At 28.3% G+C, this 21,353-nt stretch overlaps 1 protein-coding gene across 1 annotated transcript; it reads left to right on the top strand.

The window, feature by feature from the left end:
* The first annotated feature begins 7,106 nt into the window (after window positions 1–7,106).
* On the top strand, window positions 7,107–18,710 carry LOC105364546 (uncharacterized). Its single transcript, XM_011502500.1, has 16 exons — window positions 7,107–7,223; window positions 7,366–7,505; window positions 7,730–7,862; window positions 7,934–8,071; window positions 8,504–8,680; window positions 8,779–9,162; window positions 9,274–9,837; window positions 9,930–10,112; window positions 10,214–10,362; window positions 13,218–13,768; window positions 14,336–14,602; window positions 15,188–15,385; window positions 15,418–15,800; window positions 16,426–16,587; window positions 17,329–17,658; window positions 18,101–18,710. The coding sequence occupies exons 1-16, from the start codon at window positions 7,107–7,109 to the stop codon at window positions 18,560–18,562; spliced, it is 4,338 nt and encodes a 1,445-aa protein (XP_011500802.1). The 3' UTR covers window positions 18,563–18,710.
* Window positions 18,711–21,353: the final 2,643 nt, after the last annotated feature.

Below are 21,353 nucleotides of genomic sequence, written 5' to 3'. Positions count from 1 at the left end.
GAGGGCGAATGCTAATTTTTGTATAAAAAATTCTTTATTTATAATATTATCTGTTATTCATCGCATATATTTATTTATAAAGCAAATCTCATATAATTATGAATCACACAATAAATAAAAATTTTGATAAATAAAAATATATGATTCGTTTAAGATTGTTTTTATAAAGAATATTAGTATGTTGAGAATCAATTTTATTAATTTAATTAATAATTTAACAATTTAATAAAGAAATATATCTTGAGATGGAAAGTAACAAGTAAATACAAAATTTCTATATTATTACGATTCGTTGATGAATAAGAATTTGATAAAATTGATCTTTATGATTAGAATAATTTTTGTCTTACACCTATGAAAATATAAAAGAAAATGATTCCTATTATGCATTGGCATAGTCATAGTAAGCTTTATATGAATTATATATTTATCGAGTAATACGATATTTAATAAATTAATTTAATGATATAAAATACAAAAAAAATATAAATAATAATAATAATAATAATAATAATAATAATAATGAAACTGATACATCTTTATTATATAATAATCTTATAAATAGATAAATTAAATAAAGTAAAAATTATACAAAATTAGAAGAATTCTTTTATTGAAACAAGATATAATCTAGTTAAAGGAAATTAATTAAGCGTTTTTTAAAGATAATATAACTACAATATTACCGTTGTACTTTATTGCTTTGATATATATATATATATAAGAACCTTATTGACTTTATTGTAACTATTTTAATAATTATGTTAAAAATCATAATGAACTCTGACGATCTTACGTAATCTTATAAAAATTACTGTTACGAAATATTATTTTAATAGAAATTATTTTTTCATATATTTTTACCAGCAAACAATAGGAAATGTATCGATTTCGGTGATTTTATAAAATATTTAAAAAATTTTTTTTATAAAAAAAAAAAAAAAAAAAAAAAAATACAATTTAATGCAAATATGGTTAATTATCGATATTTTTAAATACTATCGAACTTTTATATTTTTATACGTTTTGCGTGTTTTTAAAGCATTATTTATTAAAATAAATCGACTACAATTTATTTTATATGTATATATTATAATAGATTCTTTTTATGATTTAAACTTTAATAATTTTGATAATTTTCTTTAGAAATTTATTTAAATCAAATTTGTCGAATTTAACATTTGTATAATTAAAAAAATTTATTATTTTCTTAAAGTGTGTGTGTGTGTGTGTGTGCGCGCGCGCGTACATATAATTTTATATGGAATTTCTACAAGTGATAATGCCAATGTAAAATGTTAATTTACGTCCATGAAACGCTCATTAAATGATATATAATTTTATTCTAAATTCCGATTATCTATTTTAATTGAAATTCTAATTGATTCGAATGAAATAATGAAATAATTCATATACCTTGATTTGCCGATTTACTGCCATACCATTCATTGCGGGTGCTTGCAAATCTCGATAAAAAAAATTCACGGTCTGTCTACGTACTGGTCCATTAAATCGCTCGGTATTGTTCATCTCGTATCCATGCAAGTTTCGCGAACGCGATATATCAGCATAAGGTATTTTTGTACGCCAGAGTCGCCAACTTATTTTCTCCTTCATTACCGACTTCCATACCAAGAGACTTGGAATCTTTATGAAAAAACCTATAACATTACACGTGGTATACTTTGTTAAAGTAACAAATTATTTTGACTTTTTATTATGTCGAATACCGATCAGTATGTTTCAAATTTTTTTTAAATTTCAATAAATATATTTTATTATTTGAATTCAATTTAATTATTAAGCATCATCTTTAAAAAAAAAAAAAAAAAAACCCACACACACACACACACACAAAGAAAGATAATAGAACACAAGATTTGTAGGTAAAAATTACTTTTAATTTGCACAGAGTTACTCGTATAACACTTATCAACTTAATACATTTAAATAATAGAATTTATCTGTATGTAGGAAATGTAATTGAAATAGTTGGGATCATTTGTCAAATTACGGATTGTGGAACTTATTACATCATTGAACGCATATATCAAATATATCAAATATATGAATGATACATATATACCCTTAGGGCGTTAAATCGATAAGCGCCTCATATATGCAAGTAAACGTCATTTAAATTTAAATTTCTTTTTATAAATGTTTAATGCAATTTTAAATAAGGTCGTACCAATTTTGTGTTTAATATACATATAATACATTGTAAATTTCCGTTAAAATAATATCAATGTAATGCTTTTTAATTTGTAACTTATGAGCGCTATCTTTTGTCGTACACCAATTTCGTACGATTTCTGCAAATATGGAAAAGTTATACAAGTAACAATTTAAAACGAGGTAATATTTTAGAATTTTTGCTAGACTAATGAATTATTTAGACTAGGAATATTAGTGATGCTTCAAAGCTATTTTTTTTTTTTTTTTTTAAATAAAAGAAGAATTTAGAAAAACATTAAACCATCTTAAGCCGTCCAATGCGCCCTTAAGTTAACGAAAATATTAGTAGATGCTTGTAACAATAACAAATATAACATTTATATTTAGAAAATTATTAAATTCTTATTAAAACTCGTACAGTTAAGCGATTCTTCGTTGACAAAAAAGAATCATATACGTACCACAGAGTTCTCGTTCACTTGTTTCGCAGATTCATGAATTTTCGTTGGTTTGACATGATTTGGTTGATTGAATTTCGTTTGTTTACGAGCCGATAAAACGTTATATTTGCCAAATTATTTATTTCCAGAGCACAGATCTGCAATCCTAAAAAACCTCTAGGATTGTACCTTGATAATCTTGATAGTCACTATCTCGGCCTTTTTTTCATTATTATTATTTCACTTTTCATTCGTCGTAATTATCAATGACTTTTCAACGCTCGCTTCATGCACTGGAAAGTTTTCGTATGAAGATTGTGTATCGTAGATTTGATGCGCCCTACTCGCGTCAAGTTTATACACCGTATCGTCAGGGTATTGTTTCAGTTGCGTGACACTAAGAAAAATCTATAGAGCATTTATTTAGTATTTAATTTTTAAAAGAATGCCATTTGAGCGTAGAAATTTCATCTTTAAAATTGCTATGAAAGCTCGCGTACCTAGGTTTCGTAGCTGATTGTATTTTATGGATAAATGAGATAAATGGATATTAAGAGAGACTGATTTTGTCAAGTTTAGAAAAATTATCATCCATCGAACTGTCAATTTTGTACAATTATATTTATCAAACACAACAGTATGTGTTAAGAAAAGAAAAAAAAAAGAAAACACATCGAGTTATCGCTAGATAAATTTAATATCGCACTTACAAATTATTAAAAAAAAACCTTCGCGAATTTGCTTCAATTCAATTTCGTTCAATTCTTCATTTATATATGAGTAAATCTTTAATTTTTTCTTCTTTCGAATAAGCTAATTCGTATAAGTTTAAATAACAATTTACGTCTATATACACATATATATATATATATATATATGAAACACAAAAAAAAAAACAAACAAAAAACACGTGCTAAGTAGTGTAGTCGGCACAAAATATCATAACGAAGTTCGTTATTGAACTGATAAGAAGGAAGGAATGAGCGGTTGAGTAAAATTGTTCACATCCAGTAGATTTGTATCAACCTACATACACATATGCGATACAATAGAAGCGATATTACAAGAATAGATGAGTTGCCTTTTATGTGTATGTAGTTGATCGTTGGGCTGTACATAATATTATCATTGAATACTGTTCTTTTACCGAATTGACACTTATCTGAAAAATTATCATCTTTGAAAATATAAGAATTTATTAAATTTATTATGTTGATATAATAATGCTTATGTGATTATGCAGCTTTAATTAGATATATTATTTGTTAATGATAATAATTCACCGATAAGATATTACTAAATTCACCAAATAAAGGTAATATAACTAACAAATTATTTATTATTTTTTATTTTTATTACTGCTTATGCGTAAATTAATTGTCCGATTGAATATAATAAAACATCATTGTAATGGGCAAATTTAAAAGTACGTTAATGAAATGAAAATATCAAGATTTCAATACGCTATAGATTTTTTTTTCGGTATAAAGGATTTAGTAATTATGTACAATGATAATTTATTTTTTTAGATTCAGTAAGTTCGTGAAAAGAATATAGTCATTATTTTAGATATCGAGTAGAAATTATGTTATGACTCTTCCTAGTTACAGTCACTGTCAGGGAAATACCGTATTGTTTTCTCATATGGCTTTGTATTATTTCATTATGCGTTTGCAATTGTTTATCAACATGATCTTATATATAAATATATATATATATATCTATATATATTCCTTTGATTTACAGCTGTATTTGTAAATATACTAAATATACTCACACAATTTGTAAAAATACACTTTTGAAATAAAATCTTATATAATAATCACCGCTATTCTTTGTCTTATATTGAAAAAAAAAACAAAAAACAAAAACAAAAAAAAAACAAAATTAATTTTTATATCAGGTTTTTAAATTACAATAAACACAAATAAATTTGGTATAATCGTTAATAAATAAATTAAAAAATAATGAAAGCAAATTTCATGCAAGCACATTTGATGCAGACATAAAATTATAAGTCGATATTTGTTTAAATGCTTCTTGTATTGTTTACATATTGCATTTGATATTTGTGACTTGCTAATCGACTACATTGAATTATCTAAAACTACTTCACTTAATGGGGAAAAAAGCTTTTAGTTAAGCTCTTATGAAAATTATTATTTATAAATTATTTTTCAACTATCGTTAATTTAATGTATTTTTGTTTAATATTCTTAAAATTCAGCAATTGAAAATTAACTTATTTTAATTCATAATTTAAATTATAAAATGTCTAACTTACCGATTATTAAGTTATTATATAAAACCTTGAATAATAAATAATAAAGTCACACGACAAATCTATGAAAAAGTTATTTTATTAGAAAACAAGATACGTATGCATTATCGTGTAAAAAAAAAAAAAGTAAGGCTACAATAATCGTACTACATAATGTATTGGAAAACAATTTTAATTCCTTACAATTATGCATTAAAAACTCATGAAAGCCTATTTAATTTTTCCTCGATAATTAAGTCTAGAAAAAACAATGTAATAGAATTCTGTGTACTAAACGAACATTTATTAAGACGTTGAAATATTTTGTTCTCCTTGTAGCATTGCATTTATACACCGCCTGGCTTGATATTTTTTTTTTTTTTTTTTTTTTTTTTTTTTTTTTTTGCAACTTTCTTTAATCGAAGGATATCAAGATGAAGCGATAACATTCAATGCGACATCAAGACGTTCATCATGTTAATTGACTTGGAGGGTAGTTCTCGTAATGGAAGGTCAACGTTAACGAAAATAATCGGTTGCGTGTATGAAGAGCCGTCATTACCTTGCCCTTGAATATAATATTTACTATTAAATTTTGAAGATTATTTTGTAACGTAAAAATTATTACTACGTAAAGTATGAATAAATTGTATTTCCGTTTGGCATAAAGTTATTCTATAGCATTGAAGAAATATTGTACAAGTCATTTTTAAAATAAGGAATATTAAATTTTTACATTATATTTATGATGATATTAATTTTATATAATAATAATAATAATAATAATAACAACAATAATAACAATAATAATAATGTCCACGCGTCTATGGATAAAGTGAAAAATTGAATTTGTCAAAATTTATTTGATTTTTTCTTTAAATTAGAATAAATTTGTTGTCCTTGTTAAATCTATTATATTTCTAAATGCATTTTATATTTCATTTATTACGTTGACGTTTTTTGTTATTGTTGTTTGAAATTTTTGTTATCTTTACAAAAAATGTTTAGCTCTAATTGCAATTTTATTATTGAAAATATAAATCAATATTTTATTATTGTTATACTAGGGTATCTTTATATGCCAGAAATTTAATAACTATTTGCTTAAGCTTATTAATTAAATACCTTATATTTTTAGACATATTTTTAATAAATCAATATAATACAAACTTGCAACTTACGTTATTGCACTTATTAATTATAAATAATTTTTAACTCAATTTAAGAATACCATAGATGTTTTAAGCTCAATTATTTTTTAACTAAAAATAACTAAAAATAAGCTAAAGCAGTTAGAATAATTGGACAAATGAAAAATGGTCCAACATAAACTTATGTATTTAAGGGATAACAATCATTTTATAAAGCAGGTGAATTATGCATACGTTACATACTAGTATCGCAATGTTAATTGCAACATATTGACCGGACTTCTAACAGTTTTTATTATTATTATTATTATTATTATTATTATTATTATTATTATTATTATCCATGAAAGGAAAAGACACGCGGTACATTAATAAACTGCGATAATTAGGGATAAAGCGGAGATAAAAGAAACATATATTATACATACGGGATGTTTTGTGGTTTTGTATCTTTTCATGTTTTATTTTAATTGATAAAATATAACTATTTAAAGATCGTGGTTATGTGATAAAAAGCAATGAGAGCTTATTATATTGATTATTCATGGACTTCGGAAGCCTTTATTGGTTTTAAATGAAGAGGTGTATTATTCATTTCAGTACATTCTGGTTTCATAGCTGATAATCATTGTAACAACACTAACATTGTAAAAAACTACAATTTTTCTAATTTGAAGAGTAATACTAATGATGAGCTCGTTACCTATAGCTATGCAGATAAGATTTACACATAAAATAAACGTTAATCTTATTTATTAATATTATTTGACGATTCAAGAAAAAATATTTTACCTTAATGTGCAATAATGACATTTAAAGCATCTATAATTACTTTTTCTACATAATCAAGAATGTACATACTATTATCGTTATCATCACTACCGTCACTACCACTACTACTACTACTACTACTACTACTACTACTAATAATAATAATAATAATAATAATAATAATAATAATAGTAATAATAATAATAATAATAACATTAATGAAATAATAGTAATAATAATAATAATAATGATAATAATAATCAATAATAATCAATAATTTATGTTTTATTATAGTAAAAAAACATAATGTCTAAAAAATCTCGAAGACGGAAAGATAAAGTAGAGGAAAAGGCCGCATTCGAATGGGAAAAAGATCGCATTCTTCCAGAAAATCTAAGGGATGAGATGGAAACCATGTGGGAGGTAGAGTGAATAAATTTTATAAACTGCGTTACTTAAAATATTAAGAAATGATTTTTTAAAGAATTCTAAAATAATCGTTACGATATATATGCATATATATATATATATATATATATATATATATATATATATATATATTTAGATTCCTCAAATTTATCACTTTCTTCAACTTACCAAAGAAGCACTGAACATTTGTCATCTCTCGATGTATGAAGTTGAACGAATGCTTTTAATGCCAAAAGCTTCCAAGCAACTGGCTCATATAATGACATGTTTATTAAGGTAATTTTATTCATTTTATGCTAACTATTATTAATTTTACAGAATATTTGATTTTAATGAAAGAAAGATGAAGTTTGATAAATGGATTTCAACATTTGGAAGTTTTGAAATTTAGAAAAATTATTTTAAACGTACGGATAATTTAAGCGTTCGAGTTAATGAATAACAAAAATACTATTACTATGGATTAAAATGGAACTATGTAAAAATTTATCGTTTTTTAGTTCACCTACAAGCACAAAAGCCAAACTACACAGAGTGCCACCAATGCCTTATGAGTTCTGGACTAATATTTTATCGTACAAATTGAAAAGCTGGTTTAAAATTTATCAAGCAAAACGTCAAGATTTTGTGAAGGTATTATAAATGTTAAAATATACTTGAATGTCTATTATACAATAATGTTTTAATGCTATTAAATTTTCTAGACTTTTGATACTATTGGAGTAGAACCTGAATTTTGGAAGGTCTTTCCAGAAGTTAACAAAATCGAGGGAAAGGACTTTCAAGACTTTACTTTTAGAGAAAGAGTTTGGATATTAAAAACAATTTGCGATACTACGGTAGTAAGTACTTGACTCGATGATCAAACTAAAAAATATAGATTTTTATGTTAACTAATGCATTTTATAAAATCGAATATCCTTTATAAACATTGGTGATTATAGAAATTATTGGCGATTCAACATATTAATGTATATTAATAGTATTAATTAGCAATATATCACAAAATTATATCCATTATGTAAAAATTTTAAAAATTCGTAACCATAAATATATTGTACTAGTTGTGATTAAACAGTTGTTTTTTTTTCTTTTCATTGTTAGTTTTATTGTATAAAAAAAGTTGTTAATTTAATATTTAATACATTGGGTTAATTTCTTATATTGATAAAAATTCAATAAATTCGGTGGTAGGACTAGAAAAAAATGTTATAATATATAAAACTAACTATAGATATTTATTAAAACTTTGAGTATCTCTATTTTTTATGTAGCACTCAAGGAAAACTATTCAAGATGAATTGGCGAAGCAACCATGGGAAAGTCAATTTGAAACAGTACTGGGAATCGATAGATACGGAGCTCGATATATTTATTTTCCACAATTCCTAGACAATGATCTCAGAGTGTATAGACATTGTTTGGATAATCAAGTATTATCAACGGTTAAGGTACATTGTCAAACGGATTCATATAACATAAATTAATAAATTACTAGCAAAGTCTTCATATTATATATATATATATATATATATAATTTATATTTTAGCCACTAACCAAAATATTAAAACCAAAGGAACAGAGATCGTCACTAGACGGAATAAAAGTCGGACAGCGAATTACATCTAAGAAAAAAAAGCGAAGATCTCGCTGGAGTATTGGTTCCTTACCGCTAAAGAAAAGAGATAAGAGAAAATCCGATGTATTAAATGTTGATCAAAACGTTATAGATTCCAATTCGAATTCCGTTGATAGCCACTGTAAAAACAGCTCTAGGAGTTCTTCCAAAGCTTCGGAAAGGAGTGTGCTTGGTAAATCTTGTTTTACAAATGACTCGGTAGTTGCGAAACAGGAAAGCAATTTCCATCAAATTAAAAGTGAAATTATACATAATTTAAAAATTGAGGCGGAGGAAAACAATAAGAAAACAGAGGTGAATATATATATATATATTTTTTTTTAATATGTTAATTCACTCACTACTTATCTATAATTAATGTCATAGAAAAAATTGTTTATAAAATAAAATATATATTTGTTAAAGGGAATAGTGGTGGTCAAAGATGACTTAAATAAATCCGTGAAAACATTTTTTAAAACTGAGGATTCTTTTTCTAAGGAAAGCAATTTTTTAACGATTGATGATTTATCAAAGAGTTCGAAAACCGACGATGAGAAACTAGAGGAAATGAGTTCTTTAAATGCCTCCAAGAACAGCGACAAGCCTGGAGATATGAATGTACAATTACTTTTAAGCTTAGGGAAGGATGTAAATATTTCTAAATCCGACGATGAGAAACTATCAGAAAATAAAAAATGTGACGCGTCGTCTGATAACGAATTTCTAATTGACGAACTAAGTTTAGACAAATGGAGAAATATGAGAAAGCCAAATATAGATGGAAACCTTACTAATTCCGATACCGATGACGTTTGCAATTTGACACTTAATAACTCGAGAGCAAGACGAAGTGCTCGTATAAAACATATTTCGGAAATCAAGTCAGTAATTGATAATCCAGAAGATACATTAGAATCGTGTAAGAACGAGGACTTGTCGTCGATTGATTTAAGGGACAGATTATGTAGAGCTTCGCCTGAATTAGATGTATGTTTTATATAACATGTAAAAATTAATAGCCCTATTAAATATAATTTGATTAGACGAACATTCATGTTTATATAATTTTATTTTTAAAGGGGAATTATTCGAATGGACATTTGAACGGGAAGGAATGGAAAGTAAGGGATTTTAATGAATTAATCAATGATCTCAGTATATCAAATTTTCAGCTTGTTGCTGATAGTATAGATAGTCTTAATGGTTTGATTGAGTTCATCACATGTGACAAAAGAATACCGGATTTCAATACTATTAAAGATGTCAGTACTGTATTGTGAAAACAAACAACAAAAAAACACGTATTTAAGAAGTTAATGTATAATTTAATTTGAATAATTATTTGTTGTAATTTTCATTGTAGAATTTTGTTCGACCAGTGTGCGAAGAAAAACTTTTAATTAGAATGAAGATATTATTTACTTCTTTAAGGAAAATGGAAAGCACATTAAAAGAATCGACAAAAAAAGCACGAAATAAATTACAGAGAGAATGGAATAACTTTGAAAATGGGTAATTATCTTTATTAATTGTGAATGAAAATTATAATAAAAATTAAATTAAATTTTATCTCTCCTCAAGGCTATACCATGTTATCGTTGTTTATTATGATATAATTTAATTTTGATAAAGTATATACGAACAGTTTATTTCATTACCGTTTTATGAAGAAAAAAAAATGTTAATTATAAATTCAATAGTTTTAGGTTATCAGGTTGGTTTAACCAATGCATGCTTTAAAATATAAATAAAGTAGATGGTTTCGTCGTTTATTACTAATATAAATTGTATGAAAGTATCTTTCAATTTTTATTTATTCATTATATTACAATTCTAACTGAATTAACGTTAAACAATTTGAAAAAAAAAAAAAAAAAAAAAAATTATATGTCTAAAGTATTAAAAATATCATCATACCTTCTTTTATAAGTCTTATAAATTTATATAAGTGTAAATTTAGAGAATATGTGGTTCTCCTTCATATTAACCTGTCATATTAACCAATATTATATTTATCATTAACTATTTTCTATTTTCTTTTTATTATATCGCTTAATTTGTTATCTTTATTCTCGAAAAAGGATATAGACAAAAGGTAATAATTATTTCATTTTTACTCAATTTTTCTCTAATATACATCATTTGATACTATTATTGTACGAAAATTCGGAAATATTTAATTACTTGCTACTTGAATTTGTTTGTTTGATATGTTTAAGTATAAAAATGTTTAAAATCTTAATATTTCGTGATTTGTCTGTATCCTTTAAACGCTGATCCTACAACCCGTCAAAACCACAGTCCTCTTTTATCGTCTCTTGCAGGCACGGGAATGAAAATCTTTTATATCTTGTAGTTTTATTAAGTAATTGATTTTGTAGGACACAATATTTGCAACTAGAAGTTTACTTTTTATTCGGTTATGCTTTTTTTTTTTTTTTTTTTTTTTTTTTTTTTTTTTTTTTTTTTTTTTTTTTTTTTTTTTTTTTAATAGACTGTAAGATTAGCGAGCAAGAATTTTTGAAAAATAAATGTCTTATAGGCAAAACTTTATAATATTTCAAATGTAAAATAACTGATAGTAAGCTTGGATTTTATTTAACATTATTTCTAAATATTCATAGCTTATTGTAAAATTATTGCTACTTCATTATACTAAGTCGAATTGTATTTTTGTAGGAACGACGTATTCTTAATTTTTTCATTAAAAATAACTTCATATTCACTTTTACATACGGCTGCTCAACATTTATATTGAAATTATTTAACGAATAAATTCCAATATTCAAATGTAATGGATAAACTCTTCGTTATTTTGTTTTTTTTTTGTTTTTTTTTTGTTTTTTTTTTCCACAAAAACTTTTAAATCTTAAAAAAGTTAACCATATGGAATGATGCATTGTTTTGTGCTCTACAAAAAAATATAATTGATTTCAATTCAATATTGAGAAAGTAAAAAGGTTAAGCCTGTGTCTGCACTCTCGTAATTGTAATACGAATTGTCGTAAACGTAAACGGCACGAGACGAATTACTCTCTGAATTCCAAAATAATGCAAATTAAAAAGAAAATTAGCCGTTGATAATGGTTACATAGAATATTAATCTTTTTTTCAAATATCTACGCACTCTACTGTAAATAATAAATAGATTTTTTATTCTAGAAGAAATTCGTTTATAAAAGTATAACGGACTTTAATAATCACTAATGCTAATTCTGCTGCGAGAAATTTCTTTTATTACAAGATATATAAATATTCACGTAAATTTAACTACATATAAAATTATTCATTTTTTATATTTATTTATTTGACTTGATTTATTGTGACTATTTATTTGAAATCTTAAAGCCTTAAAAGTCCTTCAATTATGAATAAAAAGCAATTTTTTCAAAACGTAAAATAATAGTTAAAGTTTAAGAAACTTTGCCCGATCTATCTATCAATTTATTAAGATTAATGTCATATAAACTTTATGGCAAGCAAATAATATTGAAGAGTCACAAAGACATATTCTACTATTCATTTTGTATCAGTTTTAATTATTTCAATACCTTCATATGTTATATTTTAAATAAATAATTCAAGTTAAACAAAATGTTATCTAAAGATTATTAGATTAAAAAAAAAAAAAAAAAAAAAAATTTTAAAATTAAAAAATTAAAAAAAAATAGAATAATAAAGTGTATATACAGATTGTACGAATACTTTAGACTATGTAGAAACTAAAAATAATTTTTCGAGTCCATTTTTTCCCCTTATCGATGGAATTCAAAGAGAACCCTGGCGTATATTATGTTTGTACTATTCTGTAAAGCAACTGTGCAAAAACAAAAACAAAAAAAAAATAAATAAACTGTAAATAGATATAGACGAGTGTAAAGGTATGTAAGAGAATAAGTCAAAAATGAAAAGAGCAAAAGTAAATTTGAGAAGGAGGACATGTGTATTGTGGGAACATATTCATCAAGCGAGACTTAAAAACTTAAATTACTAAAATTCTTTAAATAATAATGCGTTATTCATGATAATATTATAAATTGATAGTTATTAAAATATCTTAAGTATTTAATTGGGTTTGCTTGATTGACACTGATTATTTTTCATATAATAGACCGTAAAATCATGTTACACCTTATGTTGTATTTATAAGTCGCGAGGAATGTTGAAATGAATACTTGTCCCGTCGATCGCAACATCTAATCCCCACAATTCCAAAAACTCCTCCAAATTGCTCGCTACACTACTATTCTCTCGCATATCGAATGCCCTCGGCTTTGCAGTTGTACCCTCGCAGCAAACTTTCCAGAACATGTACCGCATAATCAGCATCCGCCGGGGTAACTGTGCGTTTTATAAATGTGTTGTAGCGTGGCGGACGAGGTTGAAGAGGACAAGGACGGATCTAATCATTGGGTGGTCGGCTCGCAGGGCTATTCGCTCCACGTCCTCGACCAAAATCGTTCATCGGCGTTATCGCACTCTGCCTCATCCTCAGCTGGCTCTCGAAAGTCTGGCTCAAAAGCGATCGCGGGAGCTTCATTTGCAGATACTTTTGAAACGCCGGCCTCGGCCTTATACAACCGGAAGGGGAGGCGAAAGCGAAGGAAGCAAGCCCGCACGGACAAAGTCCCGATCTGCAAGGAGCACTTCCCCGCCAAGGTCGATAAGGCAGACGAGGCCGGTGAGGCCAGTGAGGCCAGCGAGGCCAGCGAGGCCAGTGAGGCCGACGAGAGTAAAGCCGAGAAGGACGGAACAAAACGAAGCTCCGAGAATAAAGTCGTCGAGGATCAAGTCGGCGAGAATAAAGTCAGCTCTAGCGACATCCTCGAGAATAAAGTCGACAACGGTCACACCAACGGCCACGCCAACGGTAACGCCAACGAGGAAGAGGAGACAAACAAGAACACGGACAGCGGGGGTAATGCTCTGCGTGGCAATTTGTATTAGTGGAGTTTCTTTATCCATAATTTACCATCTACAATCGAGAATCCAGGATTCAAATGACCTCTTCTACAGTCTTGCAAATCTTTTATTTGACTTTTCATTGTATTCTAGTTGTTATTGTTATTATATTATAATTTTATATAATTATTAAGCAGTGATATATAATATTAATAGAATTTAATGAATAAGAGGGGGCTAGTGAAAGTTCATAAGAGCATCTAGAAAGTGAGCGTATTAACTATTTCTATAAAGCTCCTAAATTCATAGGGTGCGAGAATTATTTGTCCGTAGCCTTGAATCTCTTTTTCTCTCTCTCTCTCTCTCTCTCTCTCTCTCTCTCTCTCTCTTCAACGGCTAATGCTTTCAATTCGTTGATACGGACACGAGCGATTATTAATTATCATTTTATAATTATGTAAAATCAATCTAGATGATATTTATAAAGTTTTTTTTTTTTTTAAATAGTACCTCTATGCCACGGTCTTTAACATAAATATCAATTGCAATCACTGGATAATCAATTGTTCTTAAATGTGAATAGAATCTATTAAAACGACGAGAGTCCTGCGAGCGCGAGGTGTCTCTTCCTACACCGAACAATTGTTCTTTGACGAGGAAAGCGAAGAGGATAAGCTGGACGGGTGGGCCGACATTGAGGCAATCTACGCGTCTCCCAGCGCACAGATCAGTACATCCGCTCCTAACACTCCTACGAAGGCCCGGGATTCATGCAACGATTCGGAAAAAGAGGACTCAGACCAAGATTGGATTTTACCTAGCTCTCGCAAAAGGAAAAGTAAACGTCCGTGTGAGTATGCGAGCGGTTTTATTAAGACAGCCAATTCATTTTGGATAAACGATTGATTGTATGGACCGATGTTGGACATTTCGTTATTAGCTGTGTTATGAAGAAACGTTAATTATTTCATGGGGGAATTTCTACAACTGCTCGATTGCTTTCATTTCCGGGCTTATTCGACTTGTATTTATATATAAGATAACATGGCAAATCGATAATATTAAACGAGCCTGAAATTATTGAACAATGGTTTATATTAAAGTACGTGGACGACCGACCGATCATACGCGAATGCAATTAAAAACTCTCAATGATTAAACATAATGAGCGACATATTAAAATAAATAATGGCGAATCATTGATAGATTTTTAATAAAATCGGTTTTTATTAATTATCTGTTCCTTTGACATAATCTGCTAAACGCTCCGGTACGGTAACTATTAACTGTATATATATATATATATATATATATATATATATATATATCATAGATTTTAATATCCGCACCATGTAAATATATGATTTTGTAAAAATATAAAGCTATTTTATAAGAAAAAGTTTAAAATATTTATACAAATTTTGGCCCTTTTCAGCGGCAAGTCGACGATTAAAGTCATTCCAACATAAATTACAAAACATCAAAATTGATCAAAATACGGAAGCTAACGATGATCAGCAACAGCAGCCGTTAATTATCAATGATGCCAAAGCTTTACAGTCCCAAACAGCTCCAGAAATAACAACAATTTTTGAGCCTCCCGCCAAATCAGAAACCAAACCAGTCGCCAAATTAGCCATGAAACCAAACCAGTCACCAAATCAGCCACCAAATCAGCCACCAAATCAGCCACCAAATTTATTCCGCAATCGCTTTCCAATCAAGAAATAGATAATAATGTAACAGTAGTAGCAGTTACTTCAAGTGGTTCTTCAATTCCAACAGTGCCTTTAAATCCCATTAAAATTGAGTCACAAGAGACGAAATTACATTCAGTGCTGGATATCAAGGACGAAGGTCCTATTTACGACTCTCCAAATACGAATCAAAATATTAGTTGCGTTCAACCAAATTATGTAGTTGTAACAGCAGGACACGCGCCCGTTACAAATTATTATGTTATGCATCAAAATACCGTCGCGTCAGCCGTTATGCAGCAAAATCAGTTCATTCAACCGACTGCTTTCGTATCTCAAATGGTACCTCAGGTAAAATAAAATTTACGAATTCATTTGTGTAAGCTTTCATTGGCAAATACTCTTTTCACGATGAAGGACAATATTGTTCTTAAGCGCTAGCTACGAGCAATAAACTTTAAATAATTAAAATTTTCTGCATCTCGAAATTAACGTTTATGTAGTTTATGTAGTACGAGTATACATAAGTAAGTTACTTTGATAAAAAAAAAAAAAAAAAAAAAAAAAACACACACACACACAGAAAAAGTAACGAGTTTTAATGAAAAATGAAAAATGAAAAAATTTCATACTAACTCATTCGTACTAACGATAAAATTGAATATCCCTGATTTTTTTTTTTTTTTTTTATTACTCTTTCATAAATTCGAAATATCGGCGTTTGCCAAGGAGTAAAGTAAAGCGAGGGTCCTTTTAATCATCGTAGAGATGGTTTAACAGTATCGATTAATATCTATTTATGTAAATGAAAAAACAACATCCGGTCAGCGATTAAGCATTGAAATTAGTCGGATTAATATCAATATAATTAAGATATCCAGTTTGTTCGTTTTTTTCTTTTTCTATTCAATTCTATTTTTAATGCTCTTCCGTTTTCAAGTAATCCAAAGTACAAAAGAAAACTATTTCAACGCAGGGTTACTACGTACAGCAGCAAGCCGGACAAAACTACCTAGTGCAAAGTCCCTCGGGAATAATAACAACCGGACCTCGACAAGCATTTATAGCCCCCAGTACTCCGCAAATGGTTTATCAAACACCTCCACCGCCGCCGCCACCTCAGTCATCGCAGCAGCAGCAGCAGCAGCAGCAACAACAACAACAACAACAACAACAACAACAACAACAACAACAACAACAACAACAACAACAACAACAACAACAACAACAACAACAACAACAACAACAACAACAACAACAACAACAACAACAACAACAACAACAACAACAACAACAACAACAACAACAACAACAACAACAACAACAACAACAACAACAACAACAACAACAACAACAACAACAACAACAACAACAACAACAACAACAACAACAACAACAACAACAACAACAACAACAACAACAACAACAACAACAACAACAACAACAACAACAACAACAACAACAACAACAACAACAACAACAACAACAACAACAACAACAACAACAACAACAACAACAACAACAACAACAACAACAACAACAACAACAACAACAACAACAACAACAACAACAACAACAACAACAACAACAACAACAACAACAACAACAACAACAACAACAACAACAACAACAACAACAACAACAACAACAACAACAACAACAACAACAACAACAACAACAACAACAACAACAACAACAACAACAACAACAACAACAACAACAACAACAACAACAACAACAACAACAACAACAACAACAACAACAACAACAACAACAACAACAACAACAACAACAACAACAACAACAACAACAACAACAACAACAACAACAACAACAACAACAACAACAACAACAACAACAACAACAACAACAACAACAACAACAACAACAACAACAACAACAACAACAACAACAGATTGTCCAAACGACGCCGAGCTACGTGCAATATGTTGCCGCGCCCCAGCCGAATCATCGGACCACAATGTCGCAGCCGCGTATAATTAACACGACAACCCTGTCGCCGCCACGTCAGATAGCTTACAGAATGAAAGTGCCGATCCCCGTACAGAACAACAAGATCGCCTTACCAGCCAGGCAACAGAGCTTCCCGCACCCCAACGGCGCGGTAATAAGGAGCACCCCACTTACACCGAATGTCCTGAGGCCTGGACAAAGGACCGTACCGAGATCCATTGCGCCGAGACGTCAGGTACGTAAGTCATTGCATTAATCATTATTATTGTCGTCCCATTGACATCATAGCACATAAATTCGGAATTTCGCAAGCTCTTCATGGCTATTCGCTAAGAAAAATAATTCTCTCTCTCTTTTATCCGCTTCTCTATGAATATCTATGAATATCTGTTAAATCTCTATACGCATCTACTGACTTTTAAGAGCATTTTGTATTTGTATTTATTTAAGTATTTATGCATTAGAATTTAGTTATAACTGTAAATGTCACACTACCATCAAAGCAACGATATATTATATCGACAAATACAATTGCGTTATTTTTCTATAGTTTCTAGCAAAATTCAAATTTAAATTCTAACGTTAGGCAAGTATTTATTAATTAAGTATAGTCTATTTTGCATTCGAGATGTACGTCGTTTTCAAATTATCTCACAAATATCTATTTGATATAATAGGCCATTCAAAAGCAACTGAATTCAACGCACCAGGCGGTGAAGCCTAAATCCAAAGTGCCGAAGACTGCCAACGCTACGTCACTGATAGTCCTGAGCGACAGCGACGATGACATTGAGATGATCGTTACGGATAAGAGGAGCAAGAACGGCGCAGAACGTGAGGAGAGCAACGAGGTCAGTCACGAGTCACCGAAAGAGAGCAGTGACGTCGACTCGCAATCACCGAAGGTAAAGAACGTCTTGCCCCCGGAGCTGCTGCAGCGCATGATTGAAAGCGGCGTCTCGATCAGTCCTGTGAAACCGGTGCAAACGACCGCCTCCCAAATCACGCAACTCGTCGTCGTCGTCAATGAGACCGGCAGCCATTACGCTCTCGCACTGCCCAATGGTAGTAAATTGATACTTACCCCCGAGCAGGTCGCGCAAATTCGCGCCTCCAATGGTGGCAAACTTGTCTTTTGAAGAATTCCCGAGTAAAGCTTGCTCATCCCTTTTTGGCACTATTTACTTTCTCATTAAGGAGATCGGATGAGAGATACCAGTACTTTTTGGAAAAACAACGATTTTACTGAAATTGCTGAATACGCTGATTAGTCGTTTCCTCCCTCCCTATCCCTATCCCCATTACCAGCCCCTGATCGACTCTCCTCCCCCCCCCCTCACCATTCGACATTTTAACGAAATTAAAGTTATTTGTTTTTGAATTTATTAGTCGTTAAGTTAATCCTAATGTAAATGATTTGAGATATTTTAATTAATATTTTGTTAAATGATAATAGACGTATAATAATAATTCATCTCCTATAAATTCGCTATATTTCGCTATGAAATGCGTTTTATTGGAAAGCTATAAATATACGAGAAAGTTCTCCTCATTCATTAAATAACAAATGTTTATTCGGATTTATTTAATTCGACGCATTAATGAATAATCACAAAAAAATTATATTAATATTCAAATAATTATATTTGAGATGATTATATCCATTTCATATACTTAAACGTTAAAGGTACAAAATTTGTATTGGCGTAACGATATACTTGAGTTTGTGAAAAATTAATTGCTATACTTTGAGAACGACGAAACTCCTCGTTATATTAACAATATCAACTTTACTTTACATACTGCGATTTCGATATTTTGTGCCTTCAATTTTAGTATTAGCTGATAATTTAAAAAATTATAGTTCTTTATTCGGATAAAGTATTAATATATATATATATAATTAAATGTATGCTTCAATCATTATAATGAATAATTATATTCGAATATTCTATTAAATATGATAAGCGTTATTTTATTTTAGCCAGCGGAATTTGCCTAGAAAATTTTGTTCACGCTTCAATGTTTTAAAAGAATATTCGTTATATTTATTGCAATATAAAATGACAAATTTTTGTCATTATGATATATATGTTTAATGGCCCAAATAAAATGTATGTTACGAAAAGAATTATGTTTTAATAACGAGTATAATGAATATTTTCATTTATTGCTATTTGTGATAGACAAAATTAAATTTTGCTATGAAAAATGTTTGCTTGAAATGCACATTTAAACTATATATAGTATTACTTAAAAATTATTGTACTTATGTGTACATATTACACATATAAATATCGGTGTTGACTCCAATTATTGTAATATTGAATTTTCATAAATATGAGATTTGATCGTATAATTTTCTATATCAAAATTCCTTATAATTACTATTAAAATGTTCATTTGACATAGTTTTATACGATATGATTAAGATTTATATAACATTTATTGACAAAATATAAATACTCGGCTGACATATAAACAAAAATTTGAAAAATAACGTATCCTTCTGTCGTTGCGTATAAGTAATCTTAACGTACCTTATCGTTAAAAAACTTTATATATTTTTTATTTTGGCACAAAATTATATATATATATATAAATTATATATTTTGTTTGTTTTTTTGTGTGTGTGTGTGTGTGTGTGTGTGTGTGCGCGCGCGCGCGCGCGTCTGTGAAATTTTAGAGTAAATTTCGTTTACAGTTCCAATTTATTTTGACTTAAAAAATTCATTTTTATAATATTCCCTAAGTCTTGAATGAACGTATTGTAAATACGATATACTTCAAACTTATACCTAAGTATTAAATATAACATAAAGCTTTTTATTAAATAAACTTTGTGATCATTAAATTATAAACACATATTGTCAATATATAACTACATAATAGCATATATAAGTTGTAAAAAGACAACTAAGCGATTCGCTGTGTCCATCACTGTATGTAGAATATAAAATAGTATTAATAATGTAAGGTAATTGTGAGATCATAGGTAAATTGATTAATATAATTTAATTATTTGCTTTTTATAATTACACGAACCTGTCTATTAATGTTAAGAGAAGAAGAAAAAAAATTTGTATCTGCTCCCATGCATTATTATTTACAATTATATAATTCTTAGACGATGGTATAATCGATAATTATTTTTTTAAATTAAAATAAAACCTATTTTATGTATAAGTACAGGATAATTACATCGATAATTGTAATGTGAGTTTAAATACATTTTTAAATTAACTAAATTGAATGTTTATTATTAACGTACCTGCCTCGATATCCCTACGCGATAAATAACATTATCGGTCTTTATAATCAATGTTAATATGATGGTTAATGGTTTCTGGTAATATTATAAAAACAGAAATTTAGTTTAAAAGTAGCTGAATTATAATTTGAATTTAGAGTATCGAGTGAAAGGAGTAAAAAAAGAAATTTCAATTATATGAATTTATTAACAAAATTTTTGATATAATAAATTTATTATATTAATATACGTGTATATTTACGTACGTATGTAATATACACGCGCGCACATATTTACGTATATTATACGTATATACATATATATATATATATATATATATATATATATATATATAATTTATTAATAAAATAAACAATTTAATATATTTTAACAACTATGGTTTGTATGGTAAAACAGTTTTAAAAACAATCACAGCATTAATTGAGCTTTCATATGTACGACGGTTTATAATAAATTTCACTGTAGAAATATTATTGATTATTGATTATTATTATTGTTATTGATTATTATTATTTTTTTATTATTTTTTATTATTATTATTATTATTATTATTTATTATTTTTTTTTTTTTTTTTTTTTTTTTTTTTTTTCTTTTTAATAAATTTAGATAAAAATTTCATACGACACAGTTAATTAACTGTCTACATATTAGAGGGCGT

This window comes from Ceratosolen solmsi, unplaced genomic scaffold (assembly GCF_000503995.2).
Source record: "Ceratosolen solmsi marchali unplaced genomic scaffold, CerSol_1.0 scaffold10, whole genome shotgun sequence".
NCBI classification, from domain to species: domain Eukaryota; kingdom Metazoa; phylum Arthropoda; class Insecta; order Hymenoptera; family Agaonidae; genus Ceratosolen; species Ceratosolen solmsi.
This window is presented reverse-complemented; position numbering and strand designations above follow the sequence as displayed.

Coding starts and splice junctions, on each gene's coding strand:
- LOC105364546 (XM_011502500.1), top strand. CDS start 7,107: ATGTCTAAAAAATCTCGAAGACGGAAAGATAAAGTAGAGGAAAAGGCC. Junction 10,363..13,217: donor TGGAATAACTTTGAAAATGG/GTAATTATCTTT, acceptor AATGTGTTGTAG/CGTGGCGGACGAGGTTGAAG. Junction 15,386..15,417: donor AACCAAACCAGTCGCCAAAT/TAGCCATGAAAC, acceptor TCACCAAATCAG/CCACCAAATCAGCCACCAAA.